Raw genomic sequence first — 19,143 nt, forward strand, 5'->3', positions numbered from 1 at the left:
GTTTTGTAACAATATTTGCACATACTGCTACTTGAGCAAGTACAAATATAATTAAATACTTCTTAATAGAGTTATAGTCAAAACAAGAAAATGTGCTCCCTATTAGTGCATGAAACAGAGATTGGAAGCCAAAACAAGAAAATGTGCTCCCTGCTCCCTATTACTAGTGCATGAAACAGAGATTGGAAGGGGTACTCTTCACATGCCTGGCCCAGGTTATTACCCTGAAATGAAGACACAATAGGATATAGGAGTTTACACAATAAACTAAAATAACACAATTCTCAGTGATTTGGTGCAATTTTATTCAAATTCAAGATTGCAGAATCATATTGCATGAATCGTAAGGTGAGACTGAATGTATTTCATGTGCAGGCATTAATAATACTGTTAGCAAGAACAATTAGCCGGCAGGTGAATGATTGCTAGGTAGGAAATCCTAGTGCTTGTTTGGTCTCTTAAATATCTAAATCCTCAATATGCAATATAGTAATGGACATTGTGGGTCTTGCTTATATGCATAAAAGGAAAGTGCAGCTTTACTGTGCTTAATTGAGCATACCAATAATTGTATCTTAATCCTTCCTTATTATCATGGATTATTTCTAAAAACATGAAATCAGTGGGTTGGAAGACATTGCCTTTAAAGTAAAACAACAGATTTATCAGTTTATTAAGCTTTTACCTGGACTGATGAAAAGAGAAAATGCTCCATTTACAGTTGAGATTCTTACTTTGATTAGCTGCTTTTAAACCTTTAACAGGAACTATTAAGACCTAATACTTAATAAGTGGAGCTTATATTAAAAATTCCTCCAAAATAGATGCTCATGTATCTTTAATGAGAAAACAGATTGGAATTGCTATGCAAAATGAGTCATGTGTCAGTGGAATTGATTTCGATATACAGCTTAAAAAATGTTCAACTTCTTTGGTTGCATGGAGTCATGCCTTACAATGATTTACTTCTGGGATATGGTGAATTTCTGTGTTCAAGAGGCAGCTGTGTACTCTCAGACATGCATGTAGTAAAAGTACCATAACTTATTTTTTTGATTTGGCCTTATTTTTTAAGATATTGACCATATAAGGCATCAAAATTAACTTGTTAAAATTCACAAACACCTATCTGCACAAAATGATGCCTAAAATCGGAAATAGACCAAAATATAAAAAGATAGTAAACTTTTTCTTGAGTTTATGTTGCTTGTTACGATGAGCATATTATTGCTTGCTGTATTTATTGAGTTATCATCATTTCACCAAGGAAATGTACATGGAAAATAATCGCTGTTGAAGTTAAAATTGGTCACATTTTGCACTTTGATCAAAGCTCACAGAAGAATGCGACAACTCACATTTTCTCTGTTGAATTGGCACTGCACATTGAATTAGGCAAATATGTACAATAATAAATAGAAGTGTTTTCCAAAAAGCTGTGTTTGTGTACAAATGCAATTGCAAAGCTTCCATTTCTGCACACATTTATCATGACATGGCTTTAGGCCTATTAGTGATATACCAATACATTTCTTGTAACTTATTGTATCAAAAATGACTCTCTCATCAAATACTTGAAGGAATCGTTATTAATTTTATCTTGTTATATTTATTAAATGAAAAAATTGAAATAGATTTTGTTCGACAAATGCTTTATGTTAATGTGTACTTGCACTATTATTATGTTTTCAACAAACTACTATATATCATATTCTTAACAAACCACAGAGGCTGACATAAACATTCTATTCTAAGCATAAGAATTAAACATTGACAAGTTCAACACCTAGTTTGAAGTAATCACAGTTGACCTTGAATTCATGTCGTGCTAGTACATTACCAAAGCCAATGATGTACCCGTATCAATTCTATCATCAGTTTATGGCAGGGAAACATGTAAACTTAGACAGGCTCTTGTATCGCTGTCTCTCATATATTCTATATTTCAATATTCCAGATTAAACAATCAATATTCAAGAAGCATATCGTTTTTGTGCAATCTTTTCCATAAATCACCATTTTGTTTATGTGCCTTAGAGCTATAATAAAGGAATATAAATGCAATATAATGGCATCAAAGTGTGCTTGGCTGCACTTATTATTTTCAATGCCGGAAGTGCTTATGCTACTTAACTAAACTTCATGCATATCTATTACTTAGGAAAGTCAATATATTTGTGCTTCGCTGTTTGTTAATTATTACTGAAGAAAAGAAAGAGACTAGTGTTTTTACTTTGTTTTATGGCCCAATGGTTTACATTCATGTGAAGATAAAGTATCTGAACAGACTCATGGTCATGTGCATCTTAGGTTTCTCAAATAATGTTGCGGCAATAGCTTCACATCTGTAACTGTCAATTTCATTGCCTTGTGCCTGGAGAAAATGATTAGCAGAAGATATTGAAAAGCTTCATTAATTGGTCAATTACACTTCATGTCTTGACAGAATTACTTGTTGTGTTGGGATGATTGCATAATTGTATAAATTGGTCAAGAAGTGTTAGTTGAGGAACCCATCAAATTTGCAATTGTATTTAACATTTAGGGAGACCATGTGTAAAATAAAAACTTTTGATTGGTCAATGATTCAAGCTTCTGGTCAATAAATAAATGTTGGTGTGTGCAAGTGAAAAGAATTCAATTTTATATAGTTGAACTGAATTAAACTACCTGCAATCAGTTGTGTAATTTTGATGTGCGACTTCACTACTCTAAGAGAGTAACACTTGCTTTATTATTCAGGTATACTAAGACAACTCAGGAATCAGGCACTGTGTACTGTTGTAGCAAGTAAGAAATTATTTACATGCTCAACACCAAGCAATTTAATTATGTGTGTAATAAAGACCCATCCAAGCTTTCTTCATTGTAAAAATAGCTTGACTGTAGTGTCAAAGTTATCACAGGTTTGCAGCTGTTTGGAACTAATTGTATTAATTTGGTGCTGTTAGCTTGGTAAGCCTGTAAATGAATCTTTATCAACTTAAACATGTGGGTTCAAGTCATTTTCTATTGTTTTACTGGGATTTAGGTTGGGGGAAGAAATATGGAAATGTGGGTGAAAACACTTGTGAATAGGAGAAAGAGAGGGGGAGAGACAAAAGAGGAGCCTGGGATGAAAGATGTCACACATAAGTGGACCGTTTTGACATTTTTTAGATACCAAATTCCCTAAATCAGAAAATCTAACCAGGGAGAAAGACTCTCTGGGGAGGGGGGGTATGGGTTGAAGAAAGACGGTCTCTGTCACGCATAAATGGACCATTTTGACATTTTTCATTTTTAGATAAGCAATTTCCTAAATCAGAAATCTAAAAGATCATTGAAAGAGTAGATGTAGTCATTTCCTTCCTTTTTGCCAATTATGTTCCTATGAAAAAACACCTAATGACAATTTTATTGACTTATCCTATTTGCTTTTAATCCATTTCTTAAACAAACAAATTTTATTGACTTAGTGGGGATCACTTATATTGCCTTTAATATTATACAAAAAAGATTGAAAACCCTGCTGCTTTATTTGTATAAAAAGACCACTTCACATGGGAATGAAATCATTAAGCTTACATCAAGATTCAGTCAAGTTTAATAAACTAGAGATCCCTATATATAGAACCTGAGCTAGCTAGGTGCAGTTAGGTTAGTGAAATCAATGTAACTCAATATTAGGTGAAATAATTATTGTGACTTCTGAGGATTGATTAAGTTCTGTTGTAACTGGCTTGGCCTTGTATTGAGGGAATCTATTTTAGAATGCTTGGCACGCACATATTGAATGCAAACATCAATTGAGATCATTTCTTGACTGGGGAGAGCATTTCTTTATGATTAACTCAACTCAACATTTAAAAAACGAGACCACGTAAACGACGTCTTCCCTTTCCATCGAGATCTATGCCACAGTCTGAACCAGTAAGTGTAAAGTGAGAATTTGTGAAACTGAAATTGTGTGATGGAAAACTTATATTTAAGTTATGTGAAGATTTTGTTCAACTGCCTGTGTTTTTGCTATTTAAGACATTACAATAAAGATTTATACAGTACACTTATCTAAACTGGGCACTGATGGTCCAACAAAAAATAGGATATGAACAAGTAATGACAAAAACATACATGAACAATGAAACATTATAAATCATTAGGGCCTTAGGAAGTGCATAAATGCATGTTTACTGAAGATAGCATATTTACAATAATGTTTATGTCTATACCTTCCTCGAGTCAGTAAAGTAAAATCAAATTTTGAGATTTTCTCAAAAACTGTTAGTTTTTGCAGGAATCTGTTATGCTAGTTGGATTCCTTGCATCATTTATTTTCTGAAAATGTATACTTCTCATCATTACATTTAGAGATAGCCCCCCGACAATAATAAACAATATCTAAATCACTGACTCGAGAAAGGTATACAGACTATACATGTTTTGTTCAGAATTTAGCTTAATGATTAAGTTTATATCTGCATGCTTTCTACTGCAGATAGCTTTATGATATTGTTCATGTTTGCTAGCTATGAACTGAAATATGATGTTAATATCTGTTGCTGTTAATATGCACTAACCTAATACCTAGTGCCATATCATCATAGGGACACTGGGGGCACATACCCCCATTTGATTTGAAAACTGGAAAAATTTTGAAAATGGCTTGTGCCCCACCAGTCAAGCCCAGTGCTCCCCAATCATGGTCGGTGCCCCAATAAGGCCCAGCGCTCCCCAATCATGGTCGGTGCCCCCAATAAGGCCCAGTGCCCCCCAATCATGGTTGGTGCCCTCCAATAGGACAGTGGCGTAGATTTCTTTTTGACATTGGGGGGATGAAGTTGGAAAAAAATCTTGAAGTATAGTCAATCCAGCACCTTTTGGCGACAGAATTAGTTTATGATATAAATGCGCGCTTCGCACGCAAAAATTTTTGCTATTTTGAAGCTAAACTGATGAAATATGGTGTAAAAGTAGATTAAATGCTTGCGCCTTGCCAAAATTTGCACTTTTGGGGCTAAAATGGGCAAATATGAGGTTAATTTGGTCAGAAACCCATTATCAGGCGTCAACATTGGGGGGGATGATTGTATGGACCATCCCCCCATGGCAAAATATTGGGAGGGATAAATCCCCCCCATCCCCCCGGGATCTATGCCTATGCAATAGGATGACCCATGCTAGGCCACTGCGGGGCATAAAGACAGGGTATAAGTACGGTTTATCCATACGCTGGTGATGGACCACATTGACTCACTGACAGCATTCTCAACATGAGACAAGACGACACAGTACAATATGCAGATGCACACTGGTTGTATTATGGAACCACAACTATCAATAATAGCCTGATATTGAATAATAACAGTACTGTAGAAATGATGATGTTATTGCAGCAAAATATCCCCAAATATCTGATTTGTTACAATAATACATAGATATAGGAATGTTATTTTCTTTCCGCTGTGGGATGAAATAATGGAGTGGGCAATATTGTGATTGCAATAATAATGTTTGTTAGGAAGAGAGCAAGAAAACAAGATTTCTCCTGTGTTGCTTGAGTAAGAATACACAAGAGCAATCTACACAACACTTGCAAATTAAAACAATATGTAAATTAATCACTGGATGCAGCTATATAAGTCACTGATATTTCTATGTAACAATTAATAATGTTTTCATATTATGTAAATCTTCATGATAAAAATGTTCTTGTAAGTCATACATTTACATAAATTTAATATCATAAGAAGTCTACATTATACATCCACAAGTTTTAATTATCAAAATAAAATATGAAAGAACATAAAATCATTTGATCTTCAAAATGCGCTATGAGTTCAATGAAATACCAGAGCAAACAAGAATTTCCTGAATGTCTCCAAACTGTTTCTTTAATCTTTTCAAACATTACATTAGTGTTATTTTATTTTTACAGAGACGGAGAGCATACAAAGCCTTTTAATCCTTGGCATTTCCAATATGCTTTTACAAGGTAGTGCAATAGGATACCTTTGTATGCTAGTAGAATAGTATTAATTTTACAGGTTTTTTTTTCATTTCATATTCATTCAGTATATGAAAGTTAATTACACTGCTATAGGGGAAAATTGCACTACATGAAAACCAATATTAGCATGAAGCATGTAATATTACAAGCCACTGAGTGGCCAAATAGAAATGTCATTATGAGATATGGGTATATCTCTCACTTTGTTACCATGCTACATTTGTATGACCCATGTATCTACAGAATTCTATATGTAACCTGGGGTTGATTATACTAATAGCTGTGATGCATCTTGAATCTGTGAACCTGTTATATAAACCCATCATAACTCTAGCACAATTCTATGGACGAGTTCAAAGGAGTTTTGGACTTACAACAAAAGAGATAAATAGCATTATGATCATGTTTATGTCTGCTTGCTGATCATGTTTGTGTCTTCTTGCTATCTACTGAAGATAGCATGATCATGTTTGTGTCTGCTTGCTACCTACTGAAGACAATATTATGACCATGTTTGTGTCTACAGAGATAGCATTATAATCATGTTTATGTGTGCTTGCTATCTACTGATGGTAGCATGATCATGTTGTGTATACTTGCTAGGCCTATCTACGGAAGATAACATTATGATCATGTTTGTTTCTGCTTGTTATCTACTGGAGACAACATGATCATGTTTGTGTCTACTTACTATCTACTGAAGGTAGCATGATCATGTTTATGTATACTTGCTATCTACTGAAGATAGCGTGATTATGTTTGTGTCTACTTGCTATCTACTGAAGATAGCATGATTATGTTTGTGTATACTTGCTATCTACTGAAGGTAGCATGATCATGTTTATGTATACCGTACTTGCTATGTTTGTGTATACTTGCTATCTACTGAAGGTAGCATGATTATGTTTGTGTATACTTGCTATCTACTGAGGGTAGCATGATTATGTTTATGTATACTTGCTATCTACTGAAGATAGCATTATGATCATGTTAATTATATGCTACCTACTGAAGATGGCATTATGATAACATTTATGTTTGCTATCTATGAAATATTATATGAGAAAATCTTCGGAGACCTGCAGCTGTTAAGATTACAGATATTGTTCAAGTGAAATATGGTCATTGGTCACGGTATAAATGGAACTATTGAACCTTGAGATCCTGTGAGATCTTAGCTAACCAATTTGTTTCATTTCCATCAAAACCTCCAGTATACATACACAATGTAAACAGCAAGCATGTGGTTCATCACTCCATTAGCAAAACCTGGCTGTAAATAAAAGATGGAAGAAGAAGTTTGCTGGCACCATTAAGTAAAACGGACAGAAGCATCTGAGTTCAGTAGTATTTAAGTACCCCATTTAATGAAGTACTTCCTTACAGCACTCTCATGTAGTCCTACTTATAGAACAATAAAATTTGAAAAAGCAGTTGCAGCACATCCAAATTTCTTTGATAAAATACCCAGTGCTGTCATGTTAAACTCTAAACCCAGCTCTAAACAAAAAAGAAATTCTTGATAATTGACCTAAGCATGATCTTCATTTGATAAGACCAGTTAGGTACAATACATTCGACCAGATATTTTCACCAACATTTATCTCTTTGTAGATTTACACCAAGTGCTATTGTTGATTGAATGTTACTAAGATGCACTTGCTACCTTATAAGGGAAAAAGTCAATGTAAATACAGTTAATATAAGACAGACACTGACATTTCAATTATGTAAATCAAAACAATTGAAAACTTTGGCCTTGATGATGTTCTATCTCATCGCAGGTGGGAATTGCTTCTGACAGTTCAATTGATTACTGAATCAAACCCAATTTACAGCTTTGAGAATCTGTGCCAAGGAACATTGAGTACAAAGATAAAACCTACTGTTTGTTGATACAATACAAAACAGTTGATTTTGTTCTGTGAAAGGATGTGGGCCCAGAGTTAACTTTCTCCTGTGGCACAAAACACAAGGACAAAATAATTTGGACTACTCTTGCATTGCCCATCTTTTTTTCAAGCACTATATTTCAAAATTTATTTTATTCTTTCTCACATTTGTGTGCATCTGTTCAAGGTTACCTATATTTTTTAAATGTCTAAAAATAAGTTGTGTGACTTTGTAATTTTGTCCCCTTTGGACCTGTGAAGGGTCTTTTTCAATTTGTTAGTCTCATTGAGCATGTTTAATGTAACAATACCCCCTACAAATGGCAGGAATGAGAAAAGAATCAGTGCTTACTTTTTTGTTCACAAGTGGAAAATGTAGGTCACAACAAGGCTAGTGTATCTCATACTGTCTGCATTGCTTCCCATTCACAATGCATTTACTGTGAATAAAGATTCTGAGAGTCAACTCAAGCTGATAGATGGCAGAGCAAGCTATGGGCTATTCCAGTTGAAATCCATACACCCCCTATGGAAGACATGACCTTAATCTTCCACATAGGTGTAGATTTCAAATGGAATCACCTATTCAGGTAAACCCATTTGAAATTCACACTCCCTGTGTGGAAGATTAAGGCTATGTCTTCCATATAGGGGGTGTATGGATTTCAACTGGAATAGCCCAATAAAACTCCTTTTGACATGTACACATCATTGAACTAAATACAAAATAATGCAGCAGAAGAAAGTATCCTGTCCTGAATGTTATTCAAGATACATTCATTTGTCATAATAGACCCTGATATTTTGGTTAGAAGAGAAATGTGCATGGCCAAAACAGGTGCTCAATTAAAAATTAAGAAGTCAGCCATGCTGGAATGTGTCATGTGGTATATGAAAAGAACCTTAAGAAAAAGCATGCCTTCTGTAGGGTGGATAGCATTATATCATGTAGATACATAAACACTGACATGGATTTTGTTAATTTTTAACGTGTTTCCAGGCTGACATTCCTTTTATGGGTATATCTATGATCTGTCACTGCAGGCTGACATTGTCTCTTTGTATCAAAAGGTTGTATGTTTTCCTCAAACCTGTAGGCTATTATGACCCCATCACATATTTACAAGTTTAAAGATGCCACTTTACTTACTTGTCTGACAACACATTAAAATTTGATTTGAGTTGGGAAGTTCCTGTATGTCAGATATTGTGGACAAAATGAGCGTATATAATGAATGTCAGTTCTGGTAGCTCATCAAAGACTTGGAAATAATTAGTGTTGCACTACTTGTCACAAATAATGAAGAAACCTAAATGTGAGCCAACAATATTGCTACTTCCTATTTGTTTTTTGTTTTTTTGAAAATCTATGGTTGGATCTGGTTCACAAAGATAAATCAATTTGGTTTTATTTTATGTAAAGAATTTGTAAAAGTGTTATCTCTCTTGGAAAATTGAGCCAGCTTGAAATTGCCCTAGACAATGAGGTACCTGCTCATTGTTGACATGTCTTGGTATATCAGTCCTGTACATGAACTCATGAAGCTGGTTGTGATGGTTATTTCTAGAAGAAGGTTGATTAGAGTTCTGCTGATATATTGTTGCGCTGCATATCTTAGTGATACTAAATGGTTTAAATATGATGTGTCTTGGGCCATATGATCAGCATTCTTCTGTAAGGTAAGATGTGGTAAAGAGTGCGGGTTTGGAGTAGCACACTATATGAATATAAACCACCTCATTAAAAAAATCTCTTCTTTTTCTTTGTCCCTCCTGCACTCTTCCCACTAAAGAGAGAGTAGTCTGAAAAGTGTGAATTTTGTTATCACTGAACGAAAAAGATCAGTCACCCTATATCGATGGAACAACATTGACTTTCAGCTTGGCATAGCTCTTTGTTAATTTGCAACTCTCTCACCTTTTCACTTTGCCGTAGGCATTTTTACACTTTGTAGGCAGAACCCGACCGTAAATAAAACTGTATTCAGAGAATATCAATCTTCTTTTCAGTTTGATCAAGTATCTTGCTTCATTAGGCGGTTGGTTGGTTAGTTACTTAATTAGCTAAGTTAGTCAGTCAATTTGATATTTATTCATTTATTATTTATATGAACTTGATAAAATATTTGAGATGGATTGTTTATTTATTTATTTATTCAACAGCTTTGGCCTTGATATTCCAGTACTGTATAGTGAGAATTTTTTTGCGGGGGTTTAATATTTGTGCTTTTTGTGGTTGAACAGCCAGCCAAGAATTTTAAACCCTGCAAAAGTATTTATTACACATAGTACCAGTTGTGAATATATTTGGAAATGCAAATTAAACACCTACTAAACTGTCCAGAATTGATCAAATCACAAAATATTATCTCAACGAAAATATTCCACAGTACAGTATGGTGTATGAATGTTAATCTGAACATTTAAAGTCTTGGATTCATACACCAAGAATCACTGTGTTTATGACATTTAGTATGTGTATTTTATGGACATGAATGCATCATTTAGAAAAAAATAAATATGTTGTTGCTTGGGGTCAAAACATATTTATTTGCAAAGCAAAACAGGAGCAAATTTAGGAGCCGCCATCTAGAGAATTGATGCAATCATGGGACTAATGAACATATTAGTCAAGAAATGTAGTTGTGAGCATGATGTTTTACCTCAAGCAAACAGAGGGTTAGTTCCAATTGAGTAGCCCCACCTTTCCTTGTGTTAAGATTTTGTCGTGGTGGTGAGTATTTTCTCAGCAAGGTTGTCAGTACCCAAAAGCAATTCGTTTTAATTATATTGTTTCCACAGAATCACTAACAGTTTGCATGTGATAACATGTATTTTGTTTTTCAAATCTTCCAAATATCAGCAATAATATTAGTAAATAATACTAGGCATGTTTTTACTTAAGAATACATGTATATCATGATATTGGACATGATCAATTCCATCAATTATCAATAGCTTTTGGGTCTATTTTATTCTGTCAGTCCCAGCTTGTGTGATGTTGGATACTTGCTGGTGGCAATAATGAAATATGGAAGGTTATGACAATGTATTGGCTATATTAAAGATGAAGCAAATAATAATTGAAACTGGTGCAAGTGAGAAAGCTTGAATAATATTCTCATTATTTGCTTCTCAAAAGTGGAATTTTAATTACCCATGGTGATGAAGACACTCATCTCCATTTCAATGCTCACAGGTATCTATCAGCATAATCAGGTGGTATGTCACACTTTTATCTATTTTATTTGGTCCCTCATCTTGAGATTTCAAGTGCTGTTATGTTATAAATAGTAAAGTGCATTGAAGTAAAAGAATAAAGTAGCAAAGTTTCTAAATGGAACTAAATTTGTTTTTATTTGTTTGTTTTTACCAATTACAGAACACATACAATTGCCATTGTTGTGACCCCTACACCGGCCACCACTGTCAAGAACTCAATGGATGCCTAAGTCACAACTGTCAAAATGGAGCTACCTGTGTCGATGTTGCAGAAGGCTATGATGGACAGAGCTACCAATGTGTGTGCCCCGAGGGTCGATCCGGGGTCCTATGTGAAGTTGATACCAATGAATGCCACAGTGATCCGTGTCAGAATGGTGGTGTTTGTGTGGACATGAACAATGGATATCAATGCTATTGTATACCAGGTAGGTGAATGATTATTCCAGGTAGAAATAAGACCTGCAACCGAGGACCCTGTGTTTGACAACCGTGCACCTATAACGTCTTCCTATTTTACCAAGGAGCTCCACTGCCTAAAGCTAAGTAGCAAATCAGGACTCCTTTGATATCTTACAAACCAATTGAGACCAAACAAGACAAGTTTTATACCTAGAAAAAACACAAAATATTTGACAGAAAACATTTAAATGTCGGGTTATATAAAGGGCATAAAACAGTTAAATAACGTTTTTGAAAACTGTCCTTGGTTTTCTGGGTATTTTTGTGGAAGTGTCCTCCTTTGCAAGTCTTTACAAATGCATGCCAGTCATAGTGGAATAGTTCACAAAGAAATGTCAGAGATGCTTGCAATTGAAATTATAAACACCTCATTTATTGTTTCATTTGATTTGGGATTTACCATCTTCAGTGATCCTCTGTTTCATTTGATTTGGGATTTACCATCTTCAATGATCCTCTGTTTCATTTGATTTGGGATTTACCATCTTCAGTGATCCTCTGTTTCATTTGATTTGGGATTTTCCATCTTCAATGATCCTCTGTTTCATTTGATTTGGGATTTACCATCTTCAATGATCCTCTGTTTCATTTGATTTGGGATTTACCATCTTCAGTGATCCTCTGTTTCATTTGATTTGGGATTTACCATCTTCAGTGATCCTCTGTTTCATTTGATTTGGGATTTTCCATCTTCAATGATCCTCTGTTTCATTTGATTTGGGATTTACCATCTTCAGTGATCCTCTGTTTCATTTGATTTGGGATTTTCCATCTTCAATGATCCTCTGTTTCATTTGATTTGGGATTTACCATCTTCAGTGATCCTCTGTTTCATTTGATTTGGGATTTTCCATCTTCAATGATCCTCTGTTTCATTTGATTTGGGATTTACCATCTTCAGTGATCCTCTGTTTCATTTGATTTGGGATTTTCCATCTTCAATGATCCTCTGTTTCATTTGATTTGGGATTTACCATCTTCAGTGATCCTCTGTTTCATTTGATTTGGGATTTACCATCTTTAGTGATCCTCTGTTTCATTCGATTTGGGATTTACCATCTTCAGTGATCCTCTGTTTCATTTGATTTGGGATTTACCATCTTCAGTGATCCTCTGTTTCATTTGATTTGGGATTTACCATCTTCAATGATCCTCTGTTACTGAAATAGCTTTTGAGAATCATTGCATCAACATCATTTGTTGACTGTGCACAGTTGTATTTTCTTGGTATTCAAAATCCAGTACTCTTTTTGCAGGCATAATAAGAAATTAGCAGAATGAATCCAACCAGAATGTCCGCCACATTAATGCAAGTACTTAAAACCCAACTGTATTACAATTCCTCCTGGGCAATTCCTCATTCAAGACTTTACATTTGCATCTTCAATCCTGGCAACATATCCTTTTTCTTGGCAAGAATTTGGAGTATGCGTCTGCATATCAAACTTAGTGAATGAGCTAAATGCTAAAAAGTACATTAGTTGATTATGTACAGGTGGAAATCAGGATATGGAGCAGGTGGGTGGTAGGTATGCACATATTGCACAAGGAGTTTGAAATCCTATGGGGAGGGGTTTTAAACCAATGCTATATTGGTGTAACACTGGTACAGCGTGTCCCAAAAGTAACTTAACATTGTGAATTGGCCATATCTCAAATATTTCCTACTTCATACCAAAATGGAGAATATATTCACATAGATTGATCTTTTAGAATTATTCTGATACCAAAAACAGCATTATTGATGACCCATTGACCTTACTGTGCGACTGTACATATGTGTGTATCAAACCCACAAAAGCAAGCTCATGTGCTCGTTGTTCAAGAACATGAATAATGTGCTTCCCTGAACAGTAGAGTTGGTTCACTCACTGCACACGCTACATTTGGGTATGAACATTTATGGATTACATGGCTTAGCGTGAGCGTGACTGCTGTTTTAGATTATAATTAGGATATATTGACAATACTAAACTTTACTTTAAAACAGTTGCAGTGAAGATGAATTTCCTATAGATCAACGGATTCAGGTCGTATGGTTCTTTACCGAGACAAAGTCGGACAAACTCACTGAAGCAATGTTTAAGGAACATTTTAATGTAAATTATGCACTACCCAGCCGAAATACAATCCAGCAACTAGTGCCGAAATTCCAATTAACTGGATCTGTTCATGATCTACTTAGGACGTGGAAGAACAGGAAGATCGGCTACAAACATTGATGTCATACGAAGAGCGGTGGCGAAAAGCCCAAGGCGATCAGAACGTCGACTTTCTATGGAGAATAACGTACCGCGTACAACTGTTCATCGAATCCTCAGAAAAGATCTTAAGCAGTTTCCATATAAAACCCAGATAAAACTGAAAATGAAGATTACGCATTGAAAACAAACAAACAAACAAACAATCAAACAAACACAGCCAAATTAAACAAAACAGATTTTAAAATGATAACACGTTATATCGTGTTCACGTCTCAAATGACGAGACTTAATTTGCGCTTATAAAAGTGGGTTTTACGGTACGGTAGATATCCATTAATTTCATGCCAAAGGGTCATGACTACATACGCATGTTTGGTATCATAACATTTCTAAAAGAATTATCTACATACTGTGCAATTTTTGTAACAACACTATTAACCCAACGCAAGTTATGGCAAATTCACAATGTTAAGGGACTTTTGGGACACCCGGTACATTTAGGATTTAGGAAAAGGAATAAGAGTTATAAGCAAATTATCAAAAGGGGTAGGATTAGGTATGCAGGAAAAATTATAACTGAATTACTTGGGAACTATGTTTAAAGTATAAAGTTAAACAGAAAACAAGTTAATATAAAATAAATTCATTTATTGTTAAATTATAGTTTTATTTAAATTCTCTTAAGAGAATTGAAATAAAACTGGGCAAAAGGAGAATTTATATAATACTGGGTAAAATTTATTTACAAAGTTACCGTCACGCCAACCAGAAGTGAATCCTTGGTAGAACTGGTTGGCGTAGTGCTAGGAGTAGACAAGGTGTGGACACACAGTAGGAGTAAGGAAAATATTTGTTGAATCTTCATCAATGTTAGCATAAGTTTGCGTAAATGTGAACACAACTATTACCAAATCAGAGGACACCCTGAATGGTGTGTTCTACATAATTATCCTCTGTGTCAGTACCATTGCATAGAAACCTCCCAGGGGATACCAGACACAAAAAGTTAGAAGGCAAATTTGCAATTTGGATGTGAAAGGAACAAGTGATGAGTTTACTTTGTATTCCCATTGGCACTGTGAACGTTAATCAGCCCAAGTAATCACCATCATAGAGCTTTATTGAGTACTCATATTGCTGCCCATTGTTCATTAGAGCTAAACAAATTATAGCCAGTGGTTCTTAAGGTGAACAATAATTGCTATGACTACGCTATTCCATGTTCTGCTCTTATGTCCACATATGAGGTCCATTTTTTTGAATGAAGCAAAAATAATAACCTTGATGGGAAAAGGTTGAGTAAATCTGATATGTAACATGGCTTTCTCAAATTGGGCTATTCCATTATGGGAAAAGGTTGAGTAAATCTGATATGTAACATGGCTTTCTCAAATTGGGCTATTCCATTTAAAATCCACACAACCCCTGTGGAAGATTTAGCTAAGGTCTTCCTCAGAGGAGTATGAGTTTCAAATAAAATAGACAATTTAGATTGTTTTAATGTTGCTGCTATCTACTAAAGATAGGTGATTTAGGGATTCAATCATGTTTCACCATTGTTCATCACCGATTAACAACGATGCGTCCGCGTCGTCTGAGTGGTTTACTTCGCGAGGGCAGCTTCTTTCAACAACGAAACAAGCTAAATATATCTAATTCACATGATTCTTTAATTCAGAATGTCCATTTGTCATTGCCACTCAACCTTACAAGAAGATCGCGGTATTTCTCTGTTGATATCGGCAATAAAATTTAAGAATAAAGTGGTAATATTTAGCTGCTACCACCAACATAAGAGAGTTCATGTTTACGCATACGTTCCAGTCATGACGAATTTTACGCGCTCTTGCGTAACGCGTACGCGTAACCTTGCGTTCGCGTATACGCTACTGGAGTTTAATTAACGGTTGGCTCCTGTACAAAGGTATAGGAAGAGTTGTTGAAATTAGATTGTTTTATGTTGCTATCTACTTCTTCTTCTTGCGTATGTCAGGAAGAAACAAGATATAAAAGCCAAAACAATAAATTTCATTAAATTTAAAGCCCAGTATGCATCAACCAGTCCCTGGTGGCTTCGTCGACGTCAATCAGGCCGGAGATACCATTCGGTGGTCTATGGAGATGACAGGATGAGATGATGTGGTCGGCTGTTTGTTCCTCACTACCGCACTCGCATGCTGGGCTTTCCTTTAAGCCCCATTGGAACAGGTTGGCATTGAAGCATCCAACTCCACTTCTCAGGCGGTTTAATTTTGTCCAAGCAGACCTGGGTAGATTGAAGCCTGGGATGGTGTCTGTTGGGTCTGTGACAAAACGCTGGAGTGGTGAGGAAGACTGAAGCCATTGGTCTTTCCATGCCTTAGCTGTCCAGTCCTTGGACTGACTGTGTTGTCTTCATCAAGTCTATTGCTTGTTGAGCAAACGGCTTCCTGGATGTCAATCTCCTGCTTTCCCCCTCACTGTTCCTAGCTCTTGACAGGGTGTCATGAAGGAGGTGTCCTGGTTCTTCAGACCGGAGTGCTATAGCTACGGAGGCTGCTTTCCTTCTGATGTCCGGCAGAGGGATTCCTGCTAAAACCGGAAGCTGTTCAGTTGGAGTTGGTCGCAGACATCCTGACACAGTGCGCATAGCTTCATTTAGACCTGTGTCTACCTGGTGGGTGTGGTGGCTCCTGCTCCATACTGGTGCACAGTATTCTGCTGGTGCGTATACCAAGGCCAAGGTTGATGTTCTGAGGGTCTTGGTGCTTGCTCCCCAGCTGGTGCCGGCTAGGTGACGAATCAATGCGCATCTTGCTGTGACCTTGTCCCTTAGATTAACCAAGTGCTGCCGGTAGGTGAGGGCTCTGTCCAGTTTCACTCCTAGGTGCGTGGGGCAAGCCTCGAAGTTCAGTCGCTTGGACTTGATGGTTACATTGAGTTCTCTGTTGGCTTCCCTGTTGTTGAGATGGAATGCAGAGGAGACAGTCTTAGCAACACTCAGCTTGAGCCGCCATTGGTAGAGGTAGGTATCTAGGGTGTCCATGTCTAGGCTGAGCGCTCTCTCAATTGTGTCCCAAGAGTTGCCCGTCTTCAGGATTGCCAGGTCATCTGCGTATCCATACTTCTTAGCAATGGTATTGGGCAGGTCATGGATGTATATGTTGAATAAGAGAGGTGCTAGGACGGAGCCCTGTGGCACACCGTTCCTCAGGCTGCGTTGTCTGCTAGCTTGGCCGTCGCTGGTCTTAAGAATGAAGTTGCGGTTCGAGATTAGCTGCACGATGAAGGACACCATCCGTCTGTCTGGTATGAGCTTGAGGAGTTTGCATATCAGGCCTCTGTGCCACACGGTGTCGTATGTTGCTGTGAGATCTACAAATACAGCACCAGCCTTCTGGTTCCCTTCAAAGCTGTCTTCGATGTCTTGGGTGAGGAGGGTGACCTGGTCCACTGTTGATCTGCCCCGACGGAAACCGCCTGCTCGTGAGGAAGCTGTGGGTCTACAATCGGGTTGATACGGCTATGGATCAGGCGCTCCAGTAGCTTGTAGGGGATGCAGAGTAGAGAGATTGGACGGTAGCTCTTAGGGTCATCCTTTGGCTTATTAGGTTTGGGTAGTGCGATGACAGTTGCCTTGCGCCAAATCTTTGGTATCTTGCATCGTTTCATACAGGATGACAGGAACTTGCATAGCCAGTTGGTTGCAGCAGAGCCAGCATGATGGAGGAATTCTGGGTGGATACTTAGAGAATAAGCGATAGGAATTTTTATTTTGCCTATCCTCTACCGTGTGATAGAGCGACAGGCAGGTCCAATATTTTGAGTAGTGGATGCGGCGCAGCCGTATCCACTACGATAAAAATATTGGACCTGCCTGTCGCTATCATAGGTAGAGGATAGGCAAAATAAAAATTCCTATCGCTTATTCTCATTCTTAGTCAGTTAAATATTATTTTAATAACTGTAAACAATTTTTTAAAGCAAAAACTAAGTTACCGTCATAAAACTCCCTCATTATAAAATGAACGAAACTTGTTTACAACTTTACGTATTCTGTTGCGCGTACTGCTAGCGCGTTCGCGTATTCCGCACTAGTTTACGCATCCAGCGCGATACATACTCGCATCTCTACACGCGTGTTACGGATTATCAAGACGCATGATGACGTGGGGTCGTCTACGGCCTGATAGACGGCACCCAAAATCATGCGATTGTCCAATCAGAAATGTGTCTACGAACTAGACCACTCCCACTGACTAAGAATGTCTGGTCCAGGTGCCTTACCTGCTTTGAGTAGTTTCAAAGCATCTTCTACTTCCTGCATGGTGTAATCGCTGCAGAGTATCTACTAAAGTTAGCTGATATAAGATTGTTTTAATGTTGCTATCTACTACAGATAGCTGATGTAAGATTGTTTTAATGTTGCTATCTACTACAGATAGCTGATGTTAGATTGTTTTAATGTTGCTATCTACTAAAGATAGCTGATATAAGATTGTTTTAATGTTGCTATCTACTACAGATAGCTGATATAAGATTGTTTTAATGTTGCTATCTACTACAGATAACTGATGTTAGATTGTTTTAATGTTGCTATCTACTAAAGATAGCTGATATAAGATTGTTTTAATGTTGCTATCTACTAAAGATAGCTGATATAAGATTGTTTAATGTTGCTATCTACTAAAGATAGCTGATGTTAGATTGTTTTAATGTTGCTATCTACTAAAGATAGCTGATGTTAGATTGTTTTAATGTTGCTATCTACTAAAGATAGCTGATATAAGATTGTTTTAATGTTGCTATCTACTAAAGATAGCTGATGTTAGATTGTTTTAATGTTGCTATCTACTAAAGATAGCTGATGTTAGATTGTTTTAATGTTGCTATCTACTAAAGATAGCTGATATAAGATTGTTTTAATGTTGCTATCTACTAAAGATAGCTGATATAAGATTGTTTTAATGTTGCTATCTACTAAAGATAGCTGATATAAGATTGTTTTAATGTTGCTATCTACTAAAGATAGCTGATGTTAGATTGTTTTAATGTTGCTATCTACTAAAGATAGCTGATATAAGATTGTTTTAATGTTGCTATCTACTAAAGATAGCTGATGTTAGATTGTTTTAATGTTGCTATCTACTAAAGATAGCTGATATAAGATTGTTTTAATGTTGCTATCTACTAAAGATAGCTGATGTTAGATTGTTTTAATGTTGCTATCTACTAAAGATAGCTGATATAAGATTGTTTTAATGTTGCTATCTACTAAAGATAGCTGATGTTAGATTGTTTTAATGTTGCTATCTACTAAAGATAGCTGATATAAGATTGTTTTAATGTTGCTATCTACTAAAGATAGCTGATGTTAGATTGTTTTAATGTTGCT

The 19,143-nt window shown here is 36.3% G+C and overlaps 1 protein-coding gene across 1 annotated transcript in view; it reads left to right on the forward strand.

Annotated features, from left to right (window-relative positions):
* The window catches only part of LOC140156079 (uncharacterized), a 280,738-nt gene that overhangs the window by 238,157 nt on the left and 23,438 nt on the right, over positions 1-19,143 (forward strand). The window contains exon 6 of the mRNA XM_072179196.1: positions 11,264-11,531. Within this exon, the coding sequence (XP_072035297.1) occupies positions 11,264-11,531 (268 nt within the window). The remainder of the gene's footprint in view (positions 1-11,263; positions 11,532-19,143) is intronic.

Source organism: Amphiura filiformis, chromosome 6 (assembly GCF_039555335.1).
Source record: "Amphiura filiformis chromosome 6, Afil_fr2py, whole genome shotgun sequence".
In the NCBI taxonomy this organism is placed as follows: domain Eukaryota; kingdom Metazoa; phylum Echinodermata; class Ophiuroidea; order Amphilepidida; family Amphiuridae; genus Amphiura; species Amphiura filiformis.